Source organism: Corvus brachyrhynchos, unplaced genomic scaffold (assembly GCF_000691975.1).
Source record: "Corvus brachyrhynchos isolate BGI_N302 unplaced genomic scaffold, ASM69197v1 scaffold56, whole genome shotgun sequence".
NCBI lineage: Eukaryota > Metazoa > Chordata > Aves > Passeriformes > Corvidae > Corvus > Corvus brachyrhynchos.
In genome coordinates this window covers 747,037-766,045 of record NW_008238664.1, presented here as the reverse complement: position 1 = coordinate 766,045, position 19,009 = coordinate 747,037, and the positions used below count along the sequence as shown (strand labels likewise).

The 19,009-nt window shown below is 40.0% G+C and overlaps 1 protein-coding gene across 3 annotated transcripts in view; it reads left to right on the top strand.

The window, feature by feature from the left end:
- Positions 1-15,712, top strand: part of NFYB (nuclear transcription factor Y subunit beta) — a 17,035-nt gene extending 1,323 nt beyond the window's left edge. For 2 of the 3 annotated variants that reach the window (XM_017738022.1, XM_017738024.1), the window contains exons 2-7: positions 7,172-7,265; positions 7,749-7,879; positions 9,676-9,873; positions 11,606-11,687; positions 14,061-14,140; positions 14,353-15,712. In XM_017738022.1, the coding sequence (XP_017593511.1) occupies positions 7,172-7,265; positions 7,749-7,879; positions 9,676-9,873; positions 11,606-11,687; positions 14,061-14,140; positions 14,353-14,385 (618 nt within the window). In that variant the 3' untranslated portion in view covers positions 14,386-15,712. Of the gene's footprint in view, positions 1-13; positions 152-7,171; positions 7,266-7,748; positions 7,880-9,675; positions 9,874-11,605; positions 11,688-14,060; positions 14,141-14,352 lie in introns of those variants that run through there. The other variant, XM_017738023.1, reaches the window with a different exon arrangement.
- Positions 15,713-19,009: the final 3,297 nt, after the last annotated feature.

Below are 19,009 nucleotides of genomic sequence, written 5' to 3'. Positions count from 1 at the left end.
CGGAAATCACAGCCAAGGTGACCAACAATAAAGTTGCTGATTAACTGAGGACTCGCCGTCTTGTTCCATTTGTAAACAAGGGGTCACGATAGACGAGTTACCTCTCGAACAGATGTGAGCTGCGTGCCAGGACGGTTCGGAGGCTGTTGGTGTAAGTAGGAAGATTCCCCCCCCATGCCCCTGCGCTAGCTGTGTTTGCATCATTGAAGGGCATGGAATCGAGAAATGGGATCGATCGGCTCGCAGTGGCACAGATGCAGTTGCGTGGCATCAGCACTTGTCCTGAGACACACATGGCAGATGGCAGAGAGACGGAACCATGCCATTACCAATGTCCGCCCAACTCTTCTGCGTGTGGCAGGTGTTCTTGGGCAGACCTGTGTGTGCTAGCCACTGTTCAACCTTCAGAAATTGTGTAGTTGGTGATCCTGAAGAGTACTGTCTAGGTTATTCACAGACAATCCTATTGGAAAAACAAAAAAAATTCATGTATTCTAGTAATGTCTCTGCAGCTACAGTATATATTCTGCAATACAGCAGCAGTAGAAAATCAACTTTTAGCTTTACCAGTTTCTTTGAGGCTTAACCAAAAAGATTTTGTCCTGAAAAGAACTGTAATGGAAAAGCTACTTAGTTTGCTTGGCTTGCTAGGGATGGCAAAACTATTGATAACAATGATCCAAACATTTCTAGGCAGTGAGGAGCACAGAAATCTGGATTTTAGCCCATGCATGGACTCTGTTATGTGTAGTAACCGTTCCTTGGCATGTTAACAGATGGCAGTTATTGACAATTAAAAGAAAAAAAATTGCAGCTTTCTCAAAAAAAGCTCTGGCAAAATGGCAGCAAAAAGGAAAATGGTAGGTGCCACTTTGGGCAATGTTCAGAGTCTGGCTTTAATTGGCTTGCAGGAATGGAGAAATGGTGTCTATATATAATCATTAGCATAGTGTTCCTAAACAATAAGCTAGCATTTGCTTTCTTTTTTTCCCTGTTTATATGGTCTGTGGCATGACAGTTACAGTCTAAAGGCAGGACCCATCTGTAATTCTCTAGGACACCCAAAATGGCTCAATCTGAATCATTAAGAGGCCTGTGTGAGTTGCTTTTGCTCTCTGCATTGAGCGGGTGGTAATACATAGTCTTGGCTGCTGGCATTTACAGCTATGACATTATATTAAAAGAAGTTAGGAGCACTGGCTATTACTCTTTAGACTTAAGTATTTGACAGTTACAGCAGTTCAAAGCTTAACTCTTATTTGTGGTAATAATTACATGAAGGGAGGCAATGTTCAGAAATTGAATGAAAAAGAATGTTTAAGATAATGTCAAGATATGAAACATTAAAAACTGAAACTTTGAAAGTGGGACCTTGTTTTGCCAACATTTAAAAAGGGTTTGCAAGGTTCTTCCTTTAGTGCTTTCAAATGCAAATCTCTAATGTAGCTCCACGGGTATTTTTGCTTAGAAAGAAACTTGACTGTTAGTACTGAGCTGTGCAACAGTGTTTTAAAGAAACTTAGTATTTGGAAATTGATGTTTTAGTGGCAGGATGCTTGTAAAAAGTGCAAAACATGACTATATATATGCGTACTAAACAATATGGGTAAACAACATTTGTAAAATAAAAGCAAGTGTCAGCAAATCCAACAGTTTGGGCTGAAAATATTGGTCTGGTGTGAACTAGCTTTGTAAAACTCTTACTTGTTACTACCTCAACAAAGGAAAAATAACCAACTTAAAAATGTTATCAAACTTCTAAAAGAAAAAGACAGGATTTATGGATTGCTGCTTTAATAAACAGATAAGCTTCGTTTTTCACAAAAAATGCTAGAAAAGTATCAAAAACTTATTATTGAAAGGTAATAGGGGGATTTCAGTCAGGTTGCTGAAGGAAGGAAGTGCTGGTGCAGTGTGTTCAGCGCTGCTGCCTTCTTCCAGCTTCTGCAAAAGCAAAGAAACTGCCTCCACTCCTCTGCTCATCTGGTTTATTTTCCCTTCCAGCTTCTCTCTTCTACTGCCAAAAAAGAGAATGCATGGAAACTCGGTTTCTCCTGCTTGTCCTGTATCACTGATCCACTCCTACTTGATGTGAAAATACATGTGGTTTTAGTCCACCCATAGACATTGGAACTAGCTGTGCTTGTGGATGTTAGCCAGCCTGGGAAGCAGCCACCAGCTGCTCTAGCACAGCTGGATCTGTGTGGAGGGGGCTTGTGGTCAGTGGCACTGGGGCTTGTAAGGTAACACATAAAGCTGATAGACTGTTACATGGAGGGGGAAGGTGGAAAGGTAGCAAGGTGGCAATGCCCTGTTTGGATTTCATAAGGGAAAGTTTCCTCCCCATGGGCCAGGGGAAGGATCCTGGTACAGCCCAGATACTAACGAGCCTTGGTGACACTGTCTGGTCCTCTCAGCATCAGTCTGCTTTTCCCAATGTTACTCTGCTCTGGGGGAAAACGCTGAAAACGAGAGATTAGAGAAGCCTGAGATGGAGAGAGAATGCAGCATCTCGTTTTGTTCTAGCTGTGTGCTAAGGGGTTTAGCTTTACATTTTTGTGTTATCTGCTGGAACAGTGTCCTGTGAATGCATTCACCAGCTGGTGTTTCTTGCTGCAGGTGAGAATTCAGTAGGAAATTAGGATCCCCAGAAATCACTGAAAAATAAAAGGAAATTAAAGTTGTATTTTCAATTGGGAAATCTTTCTGTTTAACAGGAGAGGGTGCAGAAAGCGCAAATAAAACTTTGTGTCTCTGCTGTTACGTAAAGCTTCCCATCTCTTGTGATAAGGTGTGACAAAATGAATCCACAATGACTGATGGGTTACTACCTACAGCTTTAGTTATTGTTTCTGTCCTGCTTCTGTGGCGGAGACACCTGCATGGAATGTGTACCAAGTGCTTCAGTTCATTGCATATCATTTTTTACTGTCCCTCTTGTAGAGTAGCAATTCCGGGAGACAGGGTGAATAAATAACCACATGAAGTACTTAAATCACAAGAGGCCTTTGGTTTCCCTTCAAGAGGGCAGTTTGCAAATCATTGCCAGATAACTTCCCACTCTGAAAACAAAAATCTTGCTTCTTCGATTTTTTTTTCCCTTTGTTTTTCCTTTTATACTGATTCAAGCTTTAGTCTCTTCTTCTCAGTGCTAGTGGGTCTGGGCTTGTATTCTCCTTTAGTTATCACTTAGCTGAGCCACTGTTCCTGTCTGTACTCTTAAGAGAGCTCATAAGATTAAACAGGATGCAAGATTTACTTTGAGATACTGACATTTTATTAGTTTAGTATAGACATATTATAGGAACAGTCTGAGTTGTGGGCAGCTGACAGGAGCAAATTTTTTTAAGCATCCTCCACAATATTTATACCAGATGTCGGTGTAAACCTCTATGTTCATTCACTTGCATCTTATCACAGAACTTTCTTTGATGCCCTTGAAATGTTTCTCTTTTAACATATTTCTTTGGTTAATTTCCATGCATCAAGTAATTTGTATATCCCTAGTAATACTCTTTTTTATTAGAGGTGAAAAAACCAGAAAACCACTAACAAAAAACATTGTGCTGCTGCTCTGTATTCAGATTTTTCCTTTACAGTGTAGCGCTGAATGTTTGTGTCCTGTAGTTGTTTACTCTCCCTGGTTGTTGATAAAATCAGATAGTGGCATGGTCATTTCAGGGACTGACATGTCACTTCTGATATGCTTAGCTCTCAGTCTTGATTCAGTCCATGTCTATGCATAGAGGAACTTCAGTGCCTTCCTAGCATTGGAGGCTGAGGATAATGTGCAACCTGCAGTAGCTGCTTCTTGCACTTGTGCACAGTACCTGCTGCTGGAGGACCAAGGTGTTGGAAGCCCTCCCTCGTGCAATTTGGCAGCCACACAGAGGTAGGAGGTGTCTTGTATTAAAAGGCATTGCAATGTTTGCATGCTGAAACTGCCATGCAAATGTGATGTATAATCTGCAAATGGCTGCTTCTCTTTAAAGCAAGTCGTAACAACTCAGGGGTTTAAAGCAAAATCTGAGAGTTCTTGCCCGTCTGAACCTTTTAGGATGAGATCTCCCAGGATTTTGCCTGCTCTAGCATCTACTTCCATCTAAAGTAGTAGGTCTTCCTAGTAAATGGGCCAGCATAAGAACTGTTGTCCTTTTTAGTCTCCCAGTGACTGCAGTTAGTGTAGGCAAGGTGTTGTTTCTATGCTACATTGGGCTGCTGCCATTCCAGAACAACTTCAGGGACACAAAATTTAGTTAGTGTCATGGTTTTGGAGGAGTTTTATTGGTTGTTTGGGGTTTTTGTTTGTTTAAAGGAGGGGGATTAGTTAGCAAATTAGTATTGAGAACAGTGTTTTCTCATTTTCTGAGCACTGTTGTACATATTACAGCACTTGTGCTGAGCTTGACAATCAGATAATGTGGTGATTGACTGGAGTTTTGAACATCTGAAATGAAAACTGTAGTGTGTGACCGTGTAACTGTTTATTATGAGATGACTGGGATAGCAGTGGCCACATTTTCCTGCAAGGTCATGTTTGTCATCCATCAGGCTCAAAGAAATACTAGTGGGGTGACTGGATGGTATATTAATTACAGTTGCTATATTCAGATGCCTGGCTCTAGATTTGAATTGAATGACAAATCTGGCTGAAGTTCTTCCACCAACTTACTTGGGTTGAAGTGGTGTGCTGAGATCCACTCCCTTCCTCACCAGGAGACCAGCCGAGCTGTGGAGGAGGCTCATGGGGCAGCTGGGCCTTCAAGATGTGGCTGGAAAAAGCCCTGAGTGCTCTACTCTGAGCTTGGAGCTGACCCTGCTTTTAGCAGGGCTTGGAGTAGAGACCTCCCACAGCCACTTCCAATGTGGATTATCCTGTGGTCCTGGATCAGGACCTGGTACGCTGAGCGTTATGCAGAAGGGTGTTAGAGCTGTCCCTAATCTCCTGTGCCAAGGTTGTCCTGGCAGCTAAAAATCTATCTTCAAGTAATACCGACAGAAGTCATTTCAGTTGATGTTAAGCCGTCGGTGTCTGTTTTCTTTATCTGAGTCAGATCTGCCTTTTGCTGCTGCAAGCCTTTTCCTGTCAATTTTGCTAATCGCTATTTTAGATTCACAGTGTAGATAAACATCCACACAAACTCCCAGTAATGGTGAAATAATACATCCTGTAAGTAGATCTGGAAAAGTGCACACAGAAAAGAATAGAAGCAAAGGTATTACCTTGAGGATGCATTAGTCTAATATGACCAAAACTGTCTGTAGATGCAACAGAGGTTTGAAAGAGATTCAAGCAGGAATTGTCATTTGAAGGCAAGCTGGGCTAATCAAAGCAAGATGATTTCTTAAATAGTGTTGCTGGATCTTGGCAATAAAGATTCAGGTGGAGTAGCCTGTAGGAGAGGTGAGCAGAAACCAGTTAGTTATCACATCATGGCAGAAATTTGAAGAATATTGCAACCCTGGAGGAAGGAAATAATTTAGAAGAAATGTTTCATAGAAGATTGAAAAAAAGAGAGGGAAAGAAAGATCAAGGTATTTAAAATAGTATTGAGGCTGAGTAAAGATTGCTGAGATCCTGAATTAAATTCTAGGAGGGATCAGAGAGCCGAAACTGAGAACAAGATTACCAGAAAATCCTAACTTAATTTTGGAGGTACATTTTGAGATTTACCAGAGTACATTTTTAATTGTTTCAAAGTGCAGAAGGAAGAGAGAGGCATAATTCTCTTAATGATGTGTGATGTCAGTTTTGGTGATCATGATGTGCAGGATTGTGATATCCTTGCGTTGTCATTACAGTAAGCTGAGTAAGCAAACTGCAGACCCTTTGGGAGATGGAAAAGCAAAGTTAAATCTCCCAACAAAGAGTCTGCAAAATGTGGACAAAATGAATATATGTCAAGGTTGGCACATGGAAGGCTAATGCCTAAAATACTGCCCTTCCTGTGGGTAGAGCTGCTGTGTAAGAAGTGAAGCTGGTTTACAAAAGCCCATCAAAAGGAACCTGAAGTTCTTTATAAAAGCGTGTGTAATATTCTGTACAATGAAGAAGAGGTGGAAGGGTCTTTTTCTCTTGAGCTGCTCCTAAGGCTCCACCCAGCTGTTGTTGCAATGTGAGCAGTGCTCGCGTTATTTGTGCATCTATGGCCAAGGGTAACACTGGACATTGCCTGAAGGTTTCAAAGTGAAACTCAGCCCTGTGGTCACAAGCAAAGTGCAGATTAGTGAGAAGTTAAATGCTCATATTTCTGGGTAGGTATAAAAATAGCACAACATTGCTTCTCTCTCCCTCCCTCCCTCCTTCCTTCCCTCCCTCTTCAGGCTAATGGTTGTGGAAAAAAAGTGAGCTCCGTGGTTTCACTGGCAACAACCACATGATCCTTCAAAGACACCAAGGTACCCACACAGTGGGTGTGGGGTCAGTGAGTGAATTCAGCTGGGCTCTGCCTCCCCAGGAGCTTTTGTGTGTAGTAAGAAGGAGGGACATACAGGCTCTTTTGGCTTCCCTTTTTCTCCTGGCATTCCCTTTTTCTCCTGTGACCCCATATCCAAAGCCTCAAGAAGTCTTCTTGTTGGCCACATCAGAACACTGGGAGAAGAGCACTTAAGGATGCCCAGAGAGTGAGGCAGGGCAGGATCAGGGAAAGCTAAAACATGACTCAGAAGGCACATAGGAGTTACTGGTGTCTCAGGGAGGATGAGGATGCAGAGCTGGTCCCAAGGCCTGGCTAGAAGTTTGTCAGTGGGCTTGACAAACTGACATGGAGGGTAAAGATGAGTGAAGGATGCACTCTGTATAGTAATTAATAGGTAAAGCATTCAGTGAACAGCTGGTGTAGGTTTTGAGGGTTGTTCAGAGACACCTTGCATGTTCTGGTCAGACTCTCACGGGAAAAACACAAGATTGCTATCTGTGTGCTACATGAACTAGATGATTCTGTGCATGGCCTGTGCCTCTAACTGAGGTTTTTGGGAAGCCTCACAAAACAGCTGAACTATTCACCTGTCGATAAAACTCAGGAATGACAGTGGAGATACTGTTCTCCAATAACAAAATATGCTTTGTATAAATTGATCTCATAGTTTGATTAATGGGCTGGGTTTCAGTAATAGCTGCACTTAGTGATGTAACAATCACACCTGAAAGGTTTCCTTCTTCTCATTGTAGATGGATGGTGACAGCTCCACAACAGATGCTTCTCAGTTAGGAATTGCTGGAGATTACATTGGTGGCAGTCACTATGTGATACAGCCTCATGATGGTAAGAAATGAGAGAGTAAATACTACTATTTCTCTGTGTATGTATAGAGACATTTTCTTCCAGGTCTTGTATAGTTATCTGCTACCTTCTCTCAGGCTAAGAATTTGCAATTGTTTTCATAATGCCTCACTGTATAAAGAATTTTTTCTTCAGTCTGAAGGGGGGAGGTTGGATTTTTAGATGTTGGCACTGAGACCTTGAGGGAATGACAAAAAAAATTTATGTTCTGGGAAACAGTTTGTATTTTGACATGACATTAAGAATGCTTGGTGATCAGCAGCCATGTACACTTCTGTGCATAATGTGATAAAATGCTATATTTATGAAGGTATTGTGATGTTGCATCTATTTTTAAAATTCTTTCTATGATGCTAACACACTGTGCTTTCAAAGGTCTTCATCCTTCAGTGTGAGATTTTAAACTGAATTACTGCCTGCTGTCTATCACATATCATTTTTGTTAACTTTTCTTCATTTCATTAGACACAGAAGACAGCATGAATGATCACGAAGATACAAATGGCTCAAAAGAGAGTTTTAGAGAACAAGATATATATCTTCCAATTGCAAATGTGGCAAGGATAATGAAAAATGCCATACCCCAAACAGGAAAGGTAATACCCTTGTCTGTTAAAGAAAGTGTGTTAATGAGTTTTATTCTGTCCTCTCAGTGAACTTGAGCTGGTAGAATAACATATTTTTCCAAATGATACTGCTTTATTGGAGAAAAGTGTTATAAAAGGAAAGGGAAAAAAACCCCAGGAGCAGGATGTGATTGAGACCAAGTCCATTTTTCTTAGATTTCTGAAAGCTTTTAGTAACTGCTGTAATTAGAGCATCCAGAACTGTTCTTCATAGGGCTTTCAAGAGCTTCCTTTTTCTAAGATGTGTTCTCTGAAATTGTCATAAAGGATCAGACTTGGTGACAATCACTAAGAATATTTTCTATGCAATTCTCTTGAGAGATTTAGTTTGCTTTCATTGAGGTGCATACAATTTGGAATAAGTGAATCATTTTGGCTGAAATAGAAATCCAGTGCTCATTGTGAAGGAAAGAGAATGGTTAGCCTTCCATCACCCAAATACTCACATACACAAATGTGACCTAAGGAGTCTGCTGTGTACCGTGGAGCAGATAAGGCCAGATACTTGAAAGCCTTATTTATTTCTTACTTCTAAGAATAGACTTTTTAATCCATTCTGCTGAGCTGGTGATTGTATAAGTGTTTCATCATTCTACCTGTTTATCTTAAACCTTTGCAGGGCTCCTATGACTTGCTGTTTCTCTGTTGTGTTCCAATACAATTCCAGCCACAGTAACATTTCCTCTAGCTAAAACTGGTCCTTTTTTTTGAGATCCCTCTAAATAGAAGCAAACCATAATTTACCTGCATCTGCTTGTATTTTCATAGTGTTCAGGGCTTTCTGGAGATCTGGGTGTTACATTTATAACTTCGCTGTGAAAAGCTCTACCCTAGTCCATATTGTCATAAATTTTTAGTGATCAAGATGAGATTTTTCTCAAGAATTTAGCATATGGGATGTAGAGCTATCTTGAAAAATCAGGATGGTTTTTTGTGAAAAACTGCAAAGGAAGCTGCTGGCTGATGACTTCTGAAAATCTCACCCTACGTGTCTGAAAATATCAGAGGAACTAGTGAAGATGCTGCACACTGTCACTGCTTCATTTTTTTAGGTTCTTCTTATGTGAAGAATAAGAATCTTAATTTTTGTAATATTTTTGTTGATTCCTGTCAGCTTCCCAAGTAATCATGAGTAATGCTTGCTGTAATTTTAAGTCAAGTAAATTACTTTTGTCCCGCTGTAATCAAATTTACTTATTTCATTCTTGCCAGGGGCATATGTTTCTTCATTTGAATTCTCACTTGGAAAATTTATACCAGAATACTAAAGCATTAGAAAGGCTTGCTGCTAGGCATATATTCTGATCCTTGAATGTGGGCAGGATAAAAATACTTGTTATTGCTGAATTTGTGGGAATGTACTGCAGTGGGGTTGGAACTACCGGGTCTCTTAAAAAGAAGAGGAAGTGGGCTGTGACATTGTAATGAGCAGGTTTGAAGAGCCATAGGTAAGTGAAGCAAGAAGTACTGAGATGTATCTGTGTGTAAAAGCTTGTACAGAGCTTAGGACTTCAGGAGATCCTGGCAGTTGGCTGTGCTGCTTGAAATAATAAAACGTGGGTAAAATCATGTTGCAGCTACTCTTCTGTAGAGCAGTGAGGACAGCCAGTGGTTCCCAGTACAGGTGTTGCCTAAATGGGTGTTATCATTGGGTTTTGGGATGTTTCCTTTATTATCTGGTGTGTTCTTTAGGGGTTTTGTGGTGAGTTTTTAAAAATCTTAATTGTGTCTTAATTGATGATTTTATGATACTTTTTCCTTACTAGATTGCTAAGGACGCAAAGGAATGTGTACAAGAGTGTGTAAGTGAATTCATCAGCTTTATAACATCAGAAGCAAGTGAGAGGTGTCACCAAGAGAAAAGAAAGACCATCAATGGAGAGGATATTCTCTTTGCCATGTCTACCTTGGGGTTTGATAGCTATGTTGAACCTCTGAAGTTATACCTCCAAAAATTCAGAGAGGTTGGTATATATGGGCATTTCCTCATTTATTTAACCTGGTTGTGTTTATCCTTAGCTCTCTGTTGTTGTAATTGTAAAATGGGTAACTTGCACAGTATCTCACAGCTCTTGGTCTGGGAATAATGTAATGTTTAAAAGCATTCCAGAGGATGTCAAGAGAAAAAGGAGGAAGTAAGCATTTTGATTAGACTTGCTGATTCAGAGTAGTTAAAGCTTTCAACTGAATAAATTCTCTAATATATTGGTGGTAGTAAATTGATCTGTTCTTTAAAGGTGCCTATAAAGAATGTTTAATTCAATCTTTGGATTCAGTCAATATGTACTGACTGCATCCTCTGAGGAACTGGCCTAATGCCTATTGTTTGTCTGGACTTCAGATCTTCAAAAGAAAAAAACTGTTTTTCTCATGTTGGAATAATGATTCACATGGAAAAGTATTTGCTTCAATGGGGGGTTTTAAATTTTTTTTTTTTAGCCTGTCCCTCAGTTTGCATTCAATACATAGTACAAGCTAGGTATGCTGTCCAAACAGTTTAATTTATTCCTTCTCTAGCAGAAAGGGACTTTTTTCCTTTCAGCAATTTAGACCTTTTCAAAAAGGAAGTTCCTTCCGCTTGGGTTTTTTGTTCTGGGCTGCCTCCCCCTGTCTATATTGGCAGTGCAGTAGAGAAGGATGCTCTCCAGAGTTTCTTTGTTTTGTAAACCTAAGATTTTTTTTAGGTCAGACTCACTAATGATATTTGTTCTGCTGACAGCACTTAAAGCTTCCCCTTCCCAGAAGGTCATTTGCTTGATAACTGAGTAACAGGAGGTGTAATATAAAGTTGGAATAGTGGTGTCTTTTTCCAGTTCTGTGTAGCAGTTGCACATGCTGTGATAGTGCTGTATGTGCTTTTGTTAAAGAGGCAAGTGTTGCCTAACTATTGCCAGTACTACTGAATAAGTCTGAAGTGGGTCTGTGCTACTTTCATTCTTAATTGACCATTTTTGCAGATTGTAGATGCTGTGGTAGCAGAGTAGTTGGATTGGGTTTTAATTGCATGGATGGATTGAATAGCTTTGCTCATCAGTTTCAAATCTCCATTCCAGCAAGGGTGTCTTCAGAGTGAAATACTTCTGTTTTGTAACTGAGTATTTTGTCTGCAGCAAGCAATTGCAGAGAATCTTTTTTTATGCCTGTATCATTTTCCTAGATGTTCTTATGTAATAGCATAGAGCATCAAACTTCATACTTGTAAAACTGCATGCAGATGACTGGGGGCCTTGGCTTTCTGTGCTGATATCCTTGCTGGCTGTAGTTCTTGATGTGGGGGAAGAAATTCCACATCTTGGTTTTAAATGTCAGCTCTTAGTTGTGTGGTGATGGTGCTTGTGTGTGGTTGGTAAGCAAATGTTGCACATTCTTGGTAGTTATGATTCAGTCATTTCTTGTAAATGCTCTTAACTTCTTCTTACCACAGATTTTTGACTTTCTGCAGGAGGTGAAAAGCCTTTCTTAGAGCCACACAGTCCTAATTTGCCAAGTTTTTGTTTCAGGAGTATGGCTAAGATCAAGAACACTCATGTAATGTGCACATTCTCAAATCCCATAGAGTTTTACAGGTCTTGGATTTCAAGCTCCAGCTGTTGCACTGTGACTCTTCTGCAAGTTTCAAACCTTGGCTAGAGCTCCTGGGGCCATGAAAAAATCTCAGTCTTTTATTTTTGCTTTTTTTGTGCTCTCTTTTTTTAGGCAATGAAAGGAGAAAAGGGAATTGGGGGAACAGTTACAACTGCAGACGGTCTAAGTGAGGAGCTCACAGAAGAAGCATTTAGTAAGTAATACTTTTTAATTAATTATGTTATTACTACAGCTTTCATAAAAGCAGAACTTCCTTCAGGCATCAGCATTCTTACTTGAGGAATATATCCTGTACTAGTCATAGCTAATGTCAACTGTGGAAAATTTATAAATGCATATATTGGTGCTAGTATTTTTCTCTACACTTAAACACAGGTTGTAATGAAAGGTGCAAATCTTTTTTTTCTTTTTCCCCAGTAGCTACATGTTTAGCTCCATTCATTTTACTTGCAAGACTGTTGGGGGGAAAAAAGTAAAATTAACTCCTCTTGATGACTTGAGGAGCTCATCTTTGGGAAATGAGGCAGAGAAGAAAATCATCTTTGTCTAATTCTAAAACACTTAATATTTCTTACATTCAAAAGAATGCACAGATTGGCAGCTAAAAGGTGTAAGGCAAGGAGTATCATGTGCATTCAGTGTAATTTTTTTTCCTTTTACTGTGGATTAAAGCCTGGCAGTTTTGGGGGATTTGCATTGGTTTTGTTGGTGCTGGATTTTTGCACGTAGCCTCCATGTTGGCTTTTAAATGTTACGGGCTGGTAATGTTGAAGCTGATACAAGAGCAATTAGGAAGCACAGCTCCAGTCATATCTACTGACAAGATTTAGTTTTCCAAGTATCTGATAAATACTCTGTTTAAAATCACTGGTAAACTACTGAACTAGCAAAAATTTAAAGCCTGAGGACTAAAATGACTTATTCAGGATTGGAAATACACTTTGCTCACAGTTTGATGACTTTGGCTACATGAAACAGTGCAGACTCTTTGGGTCTCTTCTAGCCTGGAAGATGAGCTTATAAAACTGGCTGGAAATTAAGAATCTAAATCTAAATATTGCACGGGTCCCCTGCAATATTTAGGTTCTTAATTTCCACACCTAGGAGCCTCAGAGTGCTCTATGAAATAAACCTTAAGTTGCTGTGACTTGAAAAGAGCAACTTTAGAAATATCCTGGCAGGACTAAGGATGCAAAGGAGATGTTGCAGTAGTCGAAGAAAGTAAAAAAAAAAAAAAAATTATGTTAAATAACTGACCATGTCAAGTGCTGCAGGTATTTCTCTCCACAGGGGCAGCTATGGATCTGTCCAAAATGATGGTCTCACTGCAGCAGTAGCAGTGATAGCTGTGCTTCTGTGGCATAACCCTCAGCTCTTTGTGTTGGCCTCATGCCAGGGCTGGGTCAGGGACTCTCCATTAAACTGTGTTGGATGTGGAACATGCACATTGAAGGACAGTAAATTTTGGACTTGCCAGAGCCACTCTCACTAGGATCTTGATGCATCTCTTAGCCTGCAACTGAAGCAATTTAAAATTTGTACAATGGAGGAAGGAGGAAAAAAAAAACAGACATAAACTCCAACCAACCAAAAATCTAATTACAAAACCCTCAAGCATCAGCTTTCAAATGAAAACTGTTAGGATTGTGCTGTGTTTTCAGAATTTTGTATTGGTTATACATCTTGTTTATACTTAGTAACTGAAAGAACAAAGCCCAATTGTTTGTGTCCTAGGGAAAAAGTTGTGCTACAGTGACTTAAACTGCAATTTAAGAGTTTTGCTTCCAAACAGCAGTTGTAAGGCACCTACTCTGAATGTCAAAGCTCAACATACATGTTATTGTAAAGGTTTACCTTGGAGCATCACTCCTTTTGTTTGCTCTCAGTATCTCAAAAGTACTTTTTACTTTTATTGGCCACCTCTTTCCTCTGTGAAATCAGAGCTCTCATGTGTGCCCTGAAGGACATGCTGAAGTCAACCAGTGCAATGTCAGGTTCTGGCAGTGCCTTTTATTTTTTGTCATTGCCTGTTCCTGTTCCTCTCTTCTGCCTTCCATGGGGCTTCCATATTATGGAGTTCCTGATGGATCTCAATTTGTAAAGCAAAAGAGTGCAATGATTTCATTGAGTACCTCCCACATGGCTATGCTCAAGTGCTAACGTTATGTTTAAACAAAGCCAGCTGAATTCTCCGGATTTCTTGGGATGCTGAGGACTGGAGATGGCCTTTTCAGTGGTGAGGGTAGCAAGCTCCACTCCATTTGCCTGTGTACAGGTGTGGACATTCTGCTTCAGGCATATCCAGGGGAAGAACGAGGTGCAGTCTTACACTCAGAGCAAAATTAAGTTGAATTTTATGTGTCTCTTGTGAATGGGAATAAACTTGTTCACTTGTAACACTTGGTAACAAGTGTGTCTGTACCAGTGTAGGATGGTAACTCAGGAGATTAATGGCTCTGTAGTCCTGGAGTGGACCACAATCATTTAATGGTGACAGACACATCAAACAAGGCTCTGTATATCAAGCAGCTCCTGCCTAACTTTTTTAAAATGCTCTTTCTTTCAGCTAACCAGTTGCCAGCAGGCTTAATAACCACAGATGGCCAACAGCAGAACGTTATGGTCTACACAACATCATATCAACAGGTAGTGTATCCTGTCCCTAGTCTCCGTTCTGCTCAAATCCAAACACTACTTCAGCTGCTCTGCTCTGAAGGATGAGAATCAGTTTTATTTAGTGCTTTGCTGGTGGCTGTCGTGCCACTCCAACACTGAGAATTCATGGCTGCTTGCTGTGAACTGCTCTGCAGTTTCAGAAAAGGTGCATTGGAATGTAAGCTTGCATTTTCTTCCTCTAGATCTCTGGTGTTCAACAAATTCAGTTCTCATGATTTTGAAGAAAACTTTCCATCTGGGAACGTGAGACGGAAAACCTGTGCAACTCTAACGAAGAGACAGTTTTAATGACTGGTGAAGAGATTTATCTCTTTGTATATTAAATAGCTGTAATGTAGCTACCAGAAGCTTGACTAATTGAGGTGTGAGTTCTGACTCAAATCTTTTTCATGATGATTTTAAAGAAATAATTGGATTTTAAAGGTATTAAAGTATTTTTGTTTTGTACAAGAGTTTGTTGCTCTGTATAACTCCTGTATGCATTGTATATTGCAATTTATTACTGTCAGAGATTTGTAGACAGTTTCTTATTTTCATATTGAATCATGTTACTTTTGTAATTCAGGTAAACAGCTGGGTTAATTCATGTTTACCCTTTGAATAAAATTGTAAGGGTAAAGTTCATTTTTGAATGCAAGTTGCCTTTATTATAAAGATTGAGTTAGTCTTGGTTATGTAACTTGTCTTGCATGACAACCTCAACTAACTTTACATGTCAGCTTATTTATTGAAATTTTGAAAGGGACTTTTTCCTCATGAAACTAGCAGCTCAAAAGAATTGCTACAATTGTTTTTTCTAATGTAACTTCTGAATTAAAGGTTAATCAAAACCAATGAATGCTCTACTACGTTTAGGGGTTTAGAGCTTATCAACAGTGTTGATGAAAGCACTGACTGTGCGATGCAGGTTTTCTTCCTGTTTCTTTTTTTTTTTTTCAGTTGCATTAACTCTCCTTAGACTTACTTTGATACTTTTAAGGTAGTCTTTCTGCTATTGAAATAACTCTTCCTTTTTATGTATGGCTTTTAGAATCCCAAACTTAGAAATCCAAGGGTAGGGGGGCAGATTTTATAGTCCTTGTGGTAAAAGATCTCATTTTAACTTTTTACTGAGATGTTTTAACGTTTCTTGTGAGCCTGTGGGAACTCAAAAGTGGTAGTGACTTTCTGTGTCCAGGCTGCGTGTTGTGTTGAGTGCATGAGTGGCTGAGAGCTGAGCAAGTGATACAAATCTGAAATGGAAGACAGACTTCAGGTTTGCTGTCTCTTTCCTGGTTTTTGCAATAAACTCTACCTAGGTAATGTAGTTCTGTATATTTAGTGAGCTGTTCTTGGTAACATTGCTGTTTCTTTAATAATGGGTGGGTAATTTTGTTGCCATGTCTTAGACTGTTAGGGTAGGAGTGGGGGTTTTAGTAATATCTTACTCAGACTGAATTCTGGGACCTTTGGTATTTTTACTGTTTGCAGTGCACTGAAATGTAATATATTAATTATCCTTCCACATACCTGTTATTAATTTAAGCAAACCACACCTTGAAACTGTTGCCATATGATTTCTTGCTGGTTTTGTCTCTTCTTACCAGAAAAAAAGAAAGAAAAGTAACAGTTCAATATTGGTAATTAGCTTAACCTAAGATATCCTGGAGGCCTGAAATAGGCAATTCTTTAGCTAAACAAGAACTTTCTGTATGTGCAGACTTGAGCAGTGTTTCTTACCAGTCAGCATCCTGCTGGCAGAGCCTCTGGAGGCGATCCAGTGTATTCTGGGGCCGTCTGCACGGATGTTCTGGGGTTTGTGGCTGCCTGTCATTCTTCAGCAGCTACGACTGAACAAATGGAGTTTTTCATTAAACGTAAAACTGAATAACACAATCCCTACATGAGCCCCTTCTGTTTGTATTCTGTTTATTTCAGGCCAGCATAGCCTGTTCTTGATGTTCCCAGATTTGCAATGAAACAAAGCTGCGATACCAGCTAAGGAGAAGCTAGGAAAGATTTGGCATTTTGATGTCTAGAAAGAGGCCTGATGTGATCCCACACACTTGCTTGAAACAAGCAATATTTTTCAGTGCCCTCTCTGCTGTGAGTTTAGGTTAAAGTGTTTTAAGTTTGTGGTTTATACACTATCATGTGAGCAATGAAGCTGATACTTTGTTTTTCTTTTTTCTTTCTTCTCCTCTCACCCTCTGAGGGCCAGGGACAAAACTGCAACTAACTTGCTCATTCTCTTCCTGAAACTACCGACGTAATAGTACAACACTTTGTTCCATGTCTCTCTGAAACCATTCTCCCAATAAAAGTTTGCAGGGTACTGTAGCCATGGTACAACAAATAAAACAACTGTGGTCTGAAGAAATACTTGCCTAATTTATATTAGCAGCAGCACAACTACTGTATTCTTTATTTTTGTTTAACAAATCTGTGTTCTCATTTTGCTCTTTTTAAGTATTCAAAGTTTACAAGTAGCTGAGACTCAAACCAAGAATTGACCATTCCTGATACATCTCATCTGTTTCTACAAAACTGCTGTCTTTGGTCCTCTGAATGTTTTGTGTGAACTAAGATACACCCAAACTGATCTTAAGCTTGAGACAGCTATGGCAGCCTATGCTAAGACTTGGAGAAAGGCTGCTTGAAATAGCAGTGATGTTCAAAGATCCTTTTCCAAGAAAAGTGACCTTTTTTAGGTGCCTTTTCATGACACAAGCAAGTTTTACCACAATTTTTTTAAAAAATGCATTTTTGTGTAACTTGATCTGATATTTCTTTATAGAGTGCTTTTGGTGTCTTTAAAACCACAGAAATGCTGTTATCTCTAGTCAAAGTGCAGTTATGAGAAGAGCTAATTTAGATGGTGTTCTACATCCCATTTTCATTACAGGCATAATGGGAGATGAGGCTCTGCCTTTACCAGTCTTGTTGATGTACACATGCATTGTTAACTATTTTATTTATTCCTCCCATCTGATCTCTACTGAATGCTAAAATACGTGGCTGGATGGTGTAGCCAGAACCTCTGGCATGAGGTGGTACATCCTAAATACCTACTGACCCATGCCTATCTGCCTGTAGCTAAAAATCAGCCTGAATTATGTGGGCTGTTCTTTAAAGAGCTGTCTTCCTTGTACTCTGGCTCACTGTGCATGCTGTAGGATGATCCCTATTGCAGACCTTGAGGATGATGCTCATTAACATGTTGTAAGCATGGATAGGTGATTTCTCTCTTGCCTTTGGCAAGAGAGGAAGCATATGGGCAACTGCACACACACAGAGGAGATTGCTCAGTGCAAAGCAAGGAACAGAGCCAAGGGCTAGTGTTTTCCCCAGCACCTTGCTGTCATGATACGAGTTGGCAGCAGCCTTGCTTACAGCTATAATATTCCTCATTTTGCAGAGCTCTGTCTGAATGTGATTAATGTTCCAGTTAAGTTACAGAGACTCGCTTCCTCAGTTATATTTACAGCAGTAAGACAACTTGCTTTTAAGTCACTGCATTACCAAATACTGCAGGCTCGACTTTTTTTGGGGTTTGATTTGTACCAAGTAGAAGAAAGGAAGTTTTTCACTGAAACTTGAAGTGCATTTTCCTGTATCTGTAAATGAAAAAAACCTCCAAACCTGGATGTAGATTCTAAGGCGAGTAACACTATAAGGAAATGATATTTTATATAGGGCCCAAGCCATCCTATAGGCAGGAGTTTGATAATGTGAACTCTAATGGTTACTCTTATTGTTCCCTGTCAGACTGCTTTGGTGAAAAGAGCAGTAGTGGGAGGGTGGCATTTTCCTGTATCTGTAAATGAAAAAAACCTCCAAACCTGGATGTAGATTCTAAGGCGAGTAACACTATAAGGAAATGATATTTTATATAGGGCCCAAGCCATCCTATAGGCAGGAGTTTGATAATGTGAACTCTAATGGTTACTCTTATTGTTCCCTGTCAGACTGCTTTGGTGAAAAGAGCAGTAGTGGGAGGGATGTGGTTACTGTTACCTTTTGGATGTGGTACACTGTAAGACATGTAGCTAGTTGAAAATACCAACCAATTTCTCCTCTTTGAAAATCAGATATGCTGTTCTGGCAAAATAATGCACGTTTTCACCCTTTCAAAGGTGAATAATACACTTAAGCAACTGAATAGTGATCCATTTACCCATCGATCTGTGAAATTGGCATGGTAATGCACAGCACTGTCACCTCTGACCCTCAGGATGTAGAAGTTTAATGGGAAGCTCCCTGGAAACTGCCAGTTCAGCTTGTGGTGACATCCAAGGCCCCATGCTCTTGGGCGGGAGAGCAGTTTGCTATGCACAATAGTCTCCAAATTGGTGCCAGCTGCACTGAGTTTATTAAATCCAAGTCTCCAAGGATGGCTGTGGAGGCAGGGTGAGGCAGTGCACAGCAGCTCTGAGGGAGTCAGCTACCCTGCTTTAAGAAATCTTCCAGGCAAATTTCCAGGGTCATTTCCTGGAATATTTTACTGCAGCGCACTGGGCCAGAGGACCCATTTATCAGAGCAATGGCACCTGATTTGCTTTTGTGTGAAAGAAAACTATTGAGGGTTTAAATCTTCTGGGCAGAGGAGCATCCTTGGGGCTGCTAATTTAATGTGGGTGTGCCTCATACTTACCCAGCCTGTACAGCAACGTGAACAGCAAATAAAATCACCTCCAACAGCACAACCAAAACTCAGTTCAGGTGCAAGGGCCGTGTCACTTGAAATACAGCTGCAGCTAAAACATTTGCAACAGCACATTAGGAGCAGTATATACTATTTTCACTTCTCTCTGCACCCTGTGGGAAGACAATCAGTCGACCACAGCAGAGCGCATGCCG